The 12,510-nt window shown below is 45.1% G+C and overlaps 1 protein-coding gene across 1 annotated transcript in view; it reads left to right on the top strand.

Moving 5' to 3' along the window:
- The window catches only part of SPTBN1 (spectrin beta, non-erythrocytic 1), a 91,578-nt gene that overhangs the window by 53,465 nt on the left and 25,603 nt on the right, over positions 1 to 12,510 (top strand). The window contains exons 13-17 of the mRNA XM_026033829.1: positions 148 to 1,018; positions 1,143 to 1,280; positions 1,906 to 2,662; positions 2,923 to 3,125; positions 9,609 to 9,699. Of these exons, the coding sequence (XP_025889614.1) occupies positions 148 to 1,018; positions 1,143 to 1,280; positions 1,906 to 2,662; positions 2,923 to 3,125; positions 9,609 to 9,699 (2,060 nt within the window). The remainder of the gene's footprint in view (positions 1 to 147; positions 1,019 to 1,142; positions 1,281 to 1,905; positions 2,663 to 2,922; positions 3,126 to 9,608; positions 9,700 to 12,510) is intronic.

The raw sequence follows: 12,510 nt of genomic DNA, 5'->3' as shown, positions 1-12,510 counted from the left end.
TTTAAAATCCAGCATTTTCTTATCTCCGTTACTGTATGGTGGAGATTGAATAGTTCACACTCAGTGTTTCAGAAGACCAACTATGAATTCTGTTACGAGTGAAAATAAACCAGGCTGAGTTGTATTGTGTGTTCTCTATCTGAACAGGTTACAAGCCGTGTGACCCGCAGGTTATCAGGGACCGTGTGGCTCACATGGAGTTCTGTTACCAAGAGCTGTGCCAGCTCGCAGCCGAACGCCGGGCCCGCTTGGAGGAGTCTCGGCGCCTCTGGAAATTCTTCTGGGAAATGGCTGAAGAGGAGGGATGGATCAGGGAGAAGGAACAAATCCTGTCATCTGATGACTATGGGAAGGACCTAACCAGCGTTGTGCGTCTTTTGAGTAAACATAAGGCRTTTGAAGATGAAATGAGTGGTCGCAGTGGCCACTTTCAGCAGGCGATAAAAGAAGGTGAAGAGATGATTGCGGAAGAGCATTTTGGGTCAGAGAAAATCAAAGAGAGAATTAAAGATATCCGGGAGCAGTGGGCTAACTTGGAACAGTTATCGGCCATTAGGAAGAAGCGTCTGGAGGAAGCCTCTCTCCTTCACCAGTTCCAAGCTGATGCTGATGACATTGACGCGTGGATGTTGGACATCCTCAAGATCGTCTCCAGCAATGATGTTGGCCATGATGAATATTCCACTCAGTCCTTGGTCAAGAAACACAAAGACGTGGCTGAAGAGATAGCAAGCTACAGGCCGACCATTGACTCGCTTCATGAACAGGCAAAGGCTCTGCCGCAGGAACACGCTGGATCTCCCGAAGTGCAGGGCAGATTGTCAGGAATAGAGGAAAGATACAAAGAGGTTGCTGAACTGACCCGTCTGCGTAAGCAGGCCTTGCAGGATACCCTTGCTCTTTATAAGATGTTCAGCGAGGCAGATGCTTGTGAGCTTTGGATTGATGAGAAGGAGAAGTGGCTGAACAACATGCAGATTCCAGAGAAGCTGGAGGACCTGGAAGTGATCCAGCACAGGTGAGAATGGAAAACCAGGAAGTTTTAGGAGTACTGGGGAAAGTTTTTTTATAAGCTACCTTTTTCATCTTTCCCATGACTTAGATTCTTCAATGCCTCATGATCTTGTATTTTTTTTTCCCAGATTTGAAAGCCTAGAACCAGAAATGAACAATCAGGCATCACGGGTTGCAGTTGTGAACCAAATTGCTAGACAGCTAATGCACAGTGGCCATCCAAGTGAGAAGGAGATCAAAGCACAGCAAGATAAACTCAACACAAGGTAAGTGAATGCCTCATGTTCATGAAGAACGTGACACTGAGTGGAACAGGTAGAGCAGGGCCATTTCTGTTTCTTATGTGTGTCTTCTTTTAGTATGCTGATACTGTAACCTGAAATATATTCAAGGTAAGCCGTTCACTGTAAGACTTTCGCTCACTGGAGGAGAAAAAAATTACGTCTTTCAAGTGTTTTATGTCAAGGGCCAGAGTTTTGCCCTTGACTTCCGTCATTCTTTGAGAGATGGAAATTTACTATATTRAATGTTATGATAAAAAGAAAATTGGTACAAAATTTCATGCAAACTCATTTCTTTGCTTCAAAATGAACTCARGTAAATCCATTTAGATGTGACTGGCAATTTTTCACTTGAGGAAAAATGATATTTGCAAGGACCCCATATTGATGGTCATTGGCATATTCTAATACACGCCGTAGTTTGGGTAGTAATTGTTTTGATAAAACTATTGATGATATGGAATGGATAAAAAAAAATCCCCATTAAGATTATTTAATGCTTTAGCAAGCTGGTGTGAGCAACAGCTCACTCARAACTGTTACCATATCCTCTGCTGTTCTTCCATACAAGTCACAATTTCTCTGCGTTCTCCCTTCTCACAAATTTCAGATGGAGCCAGTTCAGAGAACTCGTTGACAGGAAGAAGGACGCTCTTATCTCTGCCCTAAGTATCCAGAATTACCATCTTGAATGCAATGAAACCAAGTCCTGGATCAGGGAAAAGACCAAAGTGATTGAATCCACACAAGATCTGGGTAACGATCTTGCTGGAGTGATGGCCCTGCAGAGGAAGTTGACAGGCATGGAACGTGACCTGGTTGCCATTGAGGCTAAGCTAAGTGACCTGCAAAAAGAAGCAGAAAAACTGGAATCGGAGCATCCTGACCAGGCTCAGGCCATCCTTTCACGACTCGCAGAAATCAACGATGTATGGGAAGAAATGAAGACCACCCTGAAGAACCGGGAAGAGTCTCTCGGAGAAGCAAGCAAACTTCAGCAGTTCTTGAGAGATCTGGATGACTTCCAGTCCTGGCTGTCGAGAACACAGACTGCCATTGCCTCCGAAGATATGCCAAACACACTGACAGAGGCTGAGAAGCTGCTCACTCAACACGAGAATATTAAGAATGAAATCAACAACTACGAGGAAGACTATCAGAAGATGAGGGACATGGGTGAGATGGTGACTCAAGGGCAAACCGATGCTCAGTACATGTTCTTACGCCAGCGCTTGCAAGCTCTGGACACTGGATGGAATGAGCTTCACAAAATGTGGGAGAACAGGCAAAATCTTCTCTCGCAGTCTCACGCATACCAGCTATTTCTCAGAGACACCAAGCAAGCAGAAGCATTTCTTAATAACCAGGTAAGTGGTCTGGGTTTACTTTAGTTTCATGGGTTGATAGCGTATACTGCAAGGAACTAACAAGCAAGAGAGTTTGGCAGGAAAGYTGAAAACAGATTGTTTTTTTTTAAAGTCTTTTTATAAAAAATACTCTCTTTATATTGCCCTGTTATCTGTTTTTAGGAGACATCTCGTTTCATATGTGATAAAGCTCTTGTGAGAGCGGACTATGCTGCCTGAGTATAATACTTTCATCTCTCTGATTTATGCCTTAACCACAGGAATATGTTTTGGCACACACGGAAATGCCCACTACCTTGGAAGGAGCAGAAGCTGCTATTAAAAAACAGGAGGATTTCATGACCACAATGGACGCAAATGAGGAGAAGATCAATGCAGTTGTAGAGACTGGCAGGAGGCTGGTTAGTGATGGGAATATTAACTCAGACAAAATCCAAGAGAAAGTGGACTCTATTGATGACAGGTAAGGTCAGAGTGATGGCAGAATCTGGCAGTTCATATTTTATTTCTGTTTTCTGTGAGATGARCTTTTGCCAGAAGGCAAAGTAGCATGTTAAAAAATGTCTATTGTAGAATATTTTTTTTGTCCCCTGGAAAAATTAGGAACTGTAATGCTTGAAAAATGTGCAAGACTAATTTTAATTAAACATTACCTCTCCAGTTTTCCAGAGGCTAAGTAATGAGCTCACCACCCAGAATTTGGCTGCAAGTCTTGCTAATAATTAATTAATTTAATAATTTAATTCTTGAAATATTAGTAGCTTTTTATTATTAATGGTGAGTGCTGTACCAGTAGCTGTACCTGGTTCCACAAGTCTTAAAATTTCCTCTGCTATCATCTAGCTAATTTAATTGTAGTAATGTATTCCTGTCCTTCCTCTGAGGAAGGAATGTGGCTCTTCAAGAGCCTAATTGGCATTATATCTACCCCACCCTCTTGACTTTGATCACATTTTCCRAATTGTCTGGCCCTTCTTCTGAAATCAGATTAGAAAACATTGGTACAAATGTGTCTTTCATCCTAGAACAAGGCTTCCCCTTTGTCTCCTTAGCTTGTGGCATGGCTGCTATAGACTTTTAAGAATTTCTGTGTCTTTGAAAACCAAATGTTCAGTTTTGATGGCTATGAGGCATAGGTCTTTCTGCTCCTGGTTTGAATAATAATGGAGTCTTTCAGGGCACTTCCCTATCATGAATATCAGAACACAGAGTAAGCTCATGCATAGCCTTTAGGTCAGATGTTACTTAAGACCCTTCGATTAGATTTGCAGCCTGTGTGGATGTCCTTTCAGAGGCAGTGGTAGGATCAGAGTTGGCCAGATGCCTTTATCTCTCTGGGAAGAGCCTGAACAAAGAAGTGCAGGGAATTTGGGACCTTTCTGGTTTTGACAAACGTATTGTGCATTCACCCTCTTTAGCCGTGGCTTGTGGCTTAGAAAAAAGRAGGATATTCCTATTCCCAGAACTTGCTGAGGGTCTCTGAGCCCTCTGACAACGTGAACCCAAGGATAYCTCACACTTCTGTTATCTATATGACCAGCTTGACTCATCTTAGTAACAGGAGRAGGAGATTATATGAGAACAGTCTGAAGTCTGAGGTTGTTGACTTTGCTGCGTTCTCAGCCCCAGCAACCTAGAACCTGGCATCCAGTTGCATGAAGGTCGCTAATTCCTTTTCTGAAAGACTCCATCCAAAATAAAAACAAGCACATTTGAACAACGCCAGAACACAGTGAACACATCCAGTCAGCACGTTCATTCTCTGCTTCCATTGGCTTAAAGCAAACAGATTTGGGGCTGAGTGAGCTGAGGAGAAGTTCCATGTCAGCACCAAAAATCCCCCACACTGCAGACTTTCCCATTGCCCCAAGTGTTAATATCATCCAGCTGCGAAGTCCTTATCCTGGAAAAATGTCCCACACTCAAAGAGCTTCCAGTGAGAAGGAGGGAAGAAGAAAGAAGTGTTTGGCAGTGCTGCCTTCTCTACCGCAGCAAGTTCTGCCCTCACATGACCTGCCTGCAGGAGCATTGTCTGTCCTGAGGGATGTCAGCTTTGGCACCGCTCACAGGGCCAGCTCCAAGTGCACCTCCACGCAGCGCCTGCCCTGGGGCAGCTCCTCAATTTCCCTGCTTCCCTGGGTGCAGGGCCCGCTCTGGAGCCCCTGCTCTGACGCCAGGCAAGTCCTAGAGGCTTTATTTTTTTTATCCCACGTTTTTCAGTGCATTTCCTCAATTCCAAAGCTATTTCTGTGGAGCGCTGCAAAACTCATCCAGCGCTCTGCTGTTCAGGAAATCCGCGCGACTGCTCTCGGAGTCTGTCAGGCTGATAAGAGGCAGGAACAAAGCCCCGGGGCTGGGCCCAGCACCAGCTGCAGCACAGGAAGCCTCTGCCCTTCTACAAAAAGCTGCTCTCCCAACCAAGGGCTCCACCTGATGCGTAACCAGGAACCCAAACAAACAAGTTCAAATGTGCTCCTTGGCTCCATACTTCCCATATGGAGCCCTTTGTAGTTTTTAGTGTTGTTAATGGTGGGGCTTTTTTACAGTAGGGCTTCCAGGCCAAGCCAGGCGAGGACCCCTTGCCCTTTGGTACTGAACAGCTCTAAAATGCTGCTCTCTGAAGAGGCAAGGCGGCCATCAGGCTAAGGAAGGAGAGGAGAGCACAGAAGTAGAGGGAAGCTGCGACGCTGCTTCGGCACAGCCGCCGAGGGCGGTTCTCAGGGAAGACTAAATAGGAATATGAGTTAAGGATGTGCTGAGAGGATTCAAAGGAAGCTGTGGTGAAGAAAGAAGGGGGATTAGAGGGAGCCAAGGAGCCTTAAACTGTAGAGGGATCTCTGAACCCATGCAGGCACTTCCTTCTCTGCAGCAGCTGCTGCTCCTAGAGGTCTCCCAGGAGATTTCCTACTGATGATCCTGCCTGTGGATTTCCCTGTTGCTACAAGGACCTGCTGGAGTCTCTGAGGGTCTTTCTGAGTCCCAGGGGATGCTGAGAGCAAGGACCTTGCCTGGTGTCTCCAGTGCAGCTGCCCCTGCCTTGGGACTTGTCCTACTGCTCCTGCTGACTGCAGCAGTATCATTTTCTTCTCCATTTTCTTTTGGGCAAGTCTAAGGAGACTCCCTGAGTTTGGGTGCCTAAATCATGGCCTCTCTGCTGCTGAAAATGACTTCCAGTGTTAAGACAGTGGTGGATCTGACTCAGATTATGCTCTGGGTCTGTTTATCATCAACTTTCATATTTGTACAACTTTCTCCTCCACAAAAAGCAGAGGTATTTTTTTTCCTTGCCAAGCCAGAAGGGAGAATGCCTGTTGTTTGCTCTCACAACTGAGGAAGTTAAAACAGCATTGGACATATTTCAATGCTCCTCGCAGGCACTTGCATACACGCTAAGTGTTAAGATTTATTATTCCTGCACAGGCTCTGAAAGCCGCAGGTTTACAGTTAAACCACAAGCACTTGTGTCAGTTGGCAGCGTGCGCAGGGGCCGCCGGGGAGGCAGCCAGGGAACCTGGTGGCAGATCTTGGTGCTCTCTTCTTGGGAGAATCCGAACCACACGTGTACTGGTGCTGGACAGGTCTCACCTTCATATTGTAGATTCTTTTAAAGTCACCGTGGAAGGAAGATGGCCCCATTTCTAACTGAGTAGAGTACCTTCACTACCCTATTTTACTGTGTAAGTCTGGCTTACCCTGGAAATTTGGATCCAAGGTTGCCTCTTCAGTATATGCGTAGGGAAGTATATGTGTTTTATGCACCTAGACACTGCTACAGTGTAAATAACAAATATGTTCATGTGTGTGAACAGGAGGATGAATTCAGTCATTCTAAGTAACAGGAGTCCAAAGAGAAAACTTTTTATAAGCATGGATGCCCTTCCACAAACTATTTTGCCAAGTCTGAAGGAGCAGCCATTGATACCTTATGTGTGGAAGGGCCTGAGGTTCTTAATCCACTCTGCCCTGCGTCTCTCCGAGGAGCAGGATTTTAACAGCAACGACTGTAATCAGCAGTTGATCAGTCCTTGCCCAAAGACTGCACGTTTCCAGCCTGCAGGGCGGCTCTGTTTGGGTTTCCTTCCTGGACCAGGACTTCCCRGGTGCCAGGGCTGGTGCTTTCTCCGCCTCGTCGTGGCTCCTGGGCCCTCACGGTGCTCGCGCTCCGTCGCGTGGCCGGCCTGTCCTGCCCTGCGGATCCRCCTYGGCCAGGCTACGGAGCAGCRCGGCYGGGCAGCCCCCGGCATCGGGATAAAAACAGGTGTTGGGAAGGACTCTGCTCTCAGGCTGCCTGCCTGTTTCTCTTAACTGARGCCCTTGCAACATACTGCTGGCTGGAGGAGGGAGAAGCTTTRTCATGGAAGGGTAGTTGTGCCCTGGAATAAGGAAAGTCTGAACTCTTTATCAYTGCAGCTTTTAAAGAACAGGTTAGTTCCTGGAATTGACGATGTGTTTAGCTATAGCGAGTCTGGACAGGAGCCCCCTTCTTGAAGTCCCTTTGGTCTAGTCAAAAATAATGCCAAATCTATGATGAAAACACAGGAATTCCTTCTTGTTCCAGCAGTTTCCATTCTCCAATTACAATTACCTCATTTCTCAAGACAAGTATGCAGTTTAAGCCCTGTTTACAGTTTGTCATTGTTCTCCTTTGCCTCTCTGGCATTTGAGACTTCTGACCCCGCGTAGCACAGACCACGGCGCAGAAGGGAGCCAGCAGTCACAGCCTGCACCTGGAAATGCACTTGACTGATGTCCCAGTGCTGTGACAGTCTCGGCCAGAGGTGTTGGGGCTTTTTAACCATCCCTTATATCCTGTCCCAACCACTGTTTGTGGGATTTATTTCTCAGGGATGGGTCCTTATGGTCTCTCTTGTAGGCAGAGCTGTATTTTCCTGATCGGATTTTCTCTCCAGAAGAAAATTCAGGATACCCATGTTTCAGCCTCACTGCAGCTCATCTGGAACTACCAAAGGACCTTCTAGGGTTAAATAGCTCTAAGCAGGAAAGATCATGATATGCTGCCCTACACAYACACACATATATATGTATGTTTGTATATCATCTCTTTGATGTTCCCACATGTGTTCCCTTCAGAATTCATAAGTCAATGTTTKCAACACTCTTCAGGATATATTTTTGCTATGCAAGTTTTTTTTCTTAAATGTCAGATTTCTCAACACAAGRACTTCTCTATTCAAGAACTGCGGTCAAATTGGTGCCATGAAAATTTCGCAACTTTTTAACTTTACAACTTATTTGTGTCCTCTCCAAAACACATAAGAGTCTAGAAAGCAATCTAGCCTCAAGTCTACTAAATCACCATGATAAAATCATCCAAAGAATTCCTTGCTTCATTTTAGCAACCTGAGTAATGCACTGTATGTGCCCAGGCATATGAAGACTAGCCAAGAAGGAGGGGAATCAAAACCAATGGTGCGAGCTACATTACAGAGATTTTCCTAAGGCACAATTTATGTGGGTGCCCTCTGTTGTGTTCTCTCAGATAAAAGCTATCAGAAAGTCAGGATTTGCTGGGTTTGTACTGCAAACTCTTGCTGTTTGGTTATGTACAAGTCTTCCTAGCTGTCTGTTCTGCAACCAATTTTCTTGACCTAGAGCTATATAGATGTTGCTTACCTGGTTATTCAGAGAAAGCTGCTGAGACAAAGAGAAGCAATTTGTGGTCCTGTAAAGGGTTTCTCCTATTCTTCTGCCTACAGCACTTTTGCTTTTATGTAGAGCTTAGTCCTCCGTATTATTTATATTTCTGAACTCAGTAATTTTGCCCCAGAGAGCTTGCTGGTGACTTCTTTTAGACCAAGAAAAATGGGTAGCTTAATCCAGTTCTTGTCAACATGTGAATTATAGTCTTCAAGATGAYCATGAGCATCTGCAGGTTTCCACTAATATGGATTAATTTAGCTATTACTAGTATGTGCTGAGATCATCTTATAAATTATCACCCTATAAAATAATATCCAACCTCTATCCTTATTTATCTTAGCTTGTTACTAAGTACAGCAATATTTTACTTTAAGACTGTGCACCATGAGATATGAAGAAATCACACACAATGCACAGTAAATAAAAATTATCTTCTTAATTCTGTCTCCTCCACCTACATTGCCTCATAAATGCTGAAAATATCGAGGGGCTGGGTAACTACTCCTAATGAAGCAACAGGTAAAAGGTTTTTTTCAGAAATAACTTGAGAATCAACTTTTAGGATACCATGCCCACCAAAACCTCTGGGTTTGCCAGCACATCTTTYGAGAGGCAAGCAATTAAGAAGTAAAAATAGGGCAGTTGTAATTAACTCTTTTTTTTTTTTCCCCTATAATGGGCCTGCTCTTAAACTGTCTTAGAAATACATTTCAAAGTGCATGAAGCTTTTGCTTGAAAAAAAAAACCCATGTATTTCTCATGAATTTTATTTTTTGTGAAGTACAAGGTTTGCAAGGCTGTATCATCCACTGCAGCTTTGTTTGCTTAAAAGAGGAGCGGAGTCACAGTTAAAGCCTATTAAAGACTGTTACAACAATTACGGATGTTGCAAGGGCTGTGGAACATGTGAACTAATTGTTGCAAACTTGGAGATGTTTTTTTCTGGCAGTTTCTGGCCAAACAGCACAAACTTCCCTGCAGCCTTGGGCTAAGYGGGCCAAGCTCTGAACATCAGCTGTGTGAAACCCCACTGACTTCAAAACGTGGCCTAGTGTATTTAACCAGTCATAAAAGCAGACGCCTGCTGAACTTAAATAAGCACTTGGAATAACAGAGGCATATCTGAGCTGCAAAAATGTCCTTCATTTGAAAGGCAGCAAAATATGCTTATTKGTGACATACTTTTTCATTGCATGCATCTCAGAGATGCTACGGAACTGAACAAATCAGGATTTCTCTTGAAATGCCCATTACAAGGGTTGTTTTTCTCTGTTTTTTTGAATAGACATAGGAAGAACCGTGAAGCTGCCAGTGAACTTCTAATGAGACTGAAAGATAACCGGGATCTTCAAAAGTTCCTCCAGGATTGTCAAGAGGTAAATTATGTCCTTTCACTTTTATCTTTGAAAGCTGCATCCCGCAGAACAGCATTCTCACCCCAAACATCCTGAGAACTGCAGTGTCCAATATTCTTCAGCTGAGTCATCCATAACATATCCTGGGAAGTAAAAATTTAAAGAAAAACCTACAAAAGTTAATGTTTTCTGYTGCTTTCATGATCTTACTTTTGTTTACTTTCATCATCTAAGCTAAAGACAGGGAAAACTCCATAAGCAGTGAAGATTTTCAGCTGTGTAAAAATCGTGTGGGATTAGCCGTGAGCTCCTGCATGAAGACTTTTGTCTGAGGCAGYGTGTATGTATGTGGCTCAGTGCAGGAAGTTTCTTCAAGAGATTTCTGCAAAACACTGGCCAGAAGTACAGGGAGCTGGAAATATGAGGAAAACTGGATTAAAGTGTTGTTTGTCTGATAGGTTGCATGTGTTTAAAACTGTTAAGCATTATGGCATTTAAAAAACAATCCAGACTTCCTAGTGAATTGTGTGGACTCTACACTAAAGGCAACATTCAGAGTTARGCATGATCTGGTTCTTAGCATAAGGGATTAATCACGTAATTGGCAGGTTATTTAATGCAGTATTGACTGATATCTTGACCCTAAAGAGCCTTGTCTGTGAGGTGTGTTAAAAACTAGCAGTCTATTTTTGGAGCCTTCCTGGGGAGATGGCTGTGTGGAAGCTGTGTTTTCAGTATCAGGAGCCAGTGCCTTATCTGTACATCTCAGCCGGCTACAGGAGACTGGAAGTCCCTGGAGTCTCTGAAGAGGGAGTTGTCCCCCAGCTGAGAGCGGGTACAAGGAAGCAGCAGAGCGACGCTCCTAAACTGGGCGGCCGGTGTTTGCTGCTCCGTTGCCTGGCTGCAGCCTGGCTTCCTGCAGAGCAACGGCCTTGCGTAAGCCGGCCCTGAGCCTGGCTCAAGGGCTGCCACCTACGTGGTGAGAACACGACAGATTAGCACCAATTCTGCTGTTACCAGCAGCAGCTCCTTCCTTCCTCCGTGCCATCTCTGATGTGAGCACAAAGACCCCCGTGGCTCATGGGTTTCATGAAAGAGGTGGTTTTTCCTGGAATCCATTTCTTTTCCTTCTCTTTGAATGAGGAAGGAAAATGCAGAATATCTAGTGTCTGGCTTTCCTGACTGCATTTTCTCTCTGTTACTTCTCTCCACCCGCTGAAGCATGGATGTCTTGACTGTGCAGCCCCAAAGACAGAAATGAAGATACCAAAATGATACCAATTTCCCTCAATACTTTTGGAAGGCCCTAGTCTCGGTGTGAGCAGGATGCTGCTGCCTTCCTAAAGGCCATCATGACGAGGCTTTGTGTTGGGCACCAGTGTTATCGTGTGGAGCCCRCTGATGGGCAAGCTGGCCTGGAAGAGCCCTGTTCCCCTCGGCTCCAGCTTGGGCCTCAGCGTTTCCCAGTGTCCTGGGGAGGCAGGAGGAGCAAAATGGGAGCCCCTGAGAAGGGGCCATGTGGTGAATTTTGCCCTTTTGTGTTCTTTGCCCTYCCGCTCTTCCATGCTGCCCTTAGAGGAGGCCGAAGCTGATGGTCCCTGCAAGCTCTCGGACATCCCGGCGGTGCCTGGGCTGCTTTCTCCAGGGGCACCACAGTTTGGCTCGGCTCCACACGCCAGAATCCTTGTGCCTGTTCCCTGAGGGTGCCGGCAGGTTTTGACTTGCTCCGTGGCCATCTGTGAACCTCACACAGCCAGAGAGGCCGTGTCAGTTTGGACATTCACAGTGCAACCGTGGTGCTCCTTCTCCTTCCCTTCCTGCTYTGCCACATTTACGGGGCTTGTTCAGTTCCTGACTGTTTTTTCGTTTGCAGAGAGCTGCAGTCTCCTGGGAATTGACAGTAGAAAGAAAATTATATAGCATAGGTGCAGGAGATGGGAGGAAACCTAATATCTAGTTGTGTAAGCATTAACAACTCACTTGTTATTTCTTTCTGGAGAAATAAATACCCCAAGTGTCATTCCAAAGCACTGTTTCGGTGAAATAGGTTTTTTTTTTTAACTACTCTTTTTTAAATTTGCTCTTTCACTGAAGATGCTGACTTCCAGTGCCACGATTCATTTCAAAACCCTAATGTTAATAGTTACCCTGGAAATGCTCTGCTTGCACTTCTGTGCTGTCAGCAGGAGCCTAACGGGTTTTTGAAAGTGTGAAACGTGGCTTTTACACTGGCTGCCACGGCCTGATCCCCTGTCTGGTATCTCCCGCATCTCCCCGACCCCACCTGCTCACAGAGGTGATAGCAGCTTTCCTGCTGAAGCACCTTGAAATCCTTGGGAGGGCTGAGGTAAAGCAAACAGTGCAGGACAAGCCCTGCAATTTGCAGGGTGYAGCAGCTGTCGTCTGTGCAGCAAAGCAGGAGAGCAAGCCCTCATTTAGGGTTACGTGGCAATGCTTAGTGTAATCTTTGAATGTTAAGCAGCCCAGGAGCCTGCTTCAGCTGTCAACTTTGATGTCTACAGAGGTCTCCATTAAGATGAGGGTTTTTCTCTTTAGATGATGGCAAGATAGCTGAGGAATTTTTTCATTGGTCTGATAATTTTTCCTTTTGTGTGGAGCTTAAGAGTGCCTTTAAGGGGCATTTTCAACAACATTCTTGAATTCAGAATGAATTTGTTGTTGAAGGATTCAGAGTAAACAGTGGTGAATGGGTGAGTGTTCCTGTGTTCTGCTGCCCTTCTGGCGTGCTGCTTCTCAGTAGGATGGTGTGTACTGCAAGAGAGGCATTCCAGAAACAAAGCTGGGATTTGCTTTGACATTTCCCTCTGGGGT

This window comes from Nothoprocta perdicaria, unplaced genomic scaffold (genome assembly GCF_003342845.1).
Source record: "Nothoprocta perdicaria isolate Ctin4 unplaced genomic scaffold, notPer1 scaffold_133, whole genome shotgun sequence".
Classification (NCBI taxonomy): Eukaryota; Metazoa; Chordata; class Aves; order Tinamiformes; family Tinamidae; genus Nothoprocta; species Nothoprocta perdicaria.
Note: the sequence above shows the minus strand (reverse complement) of the source record. Positions and strands in the feature narration are given on the sequence as shown.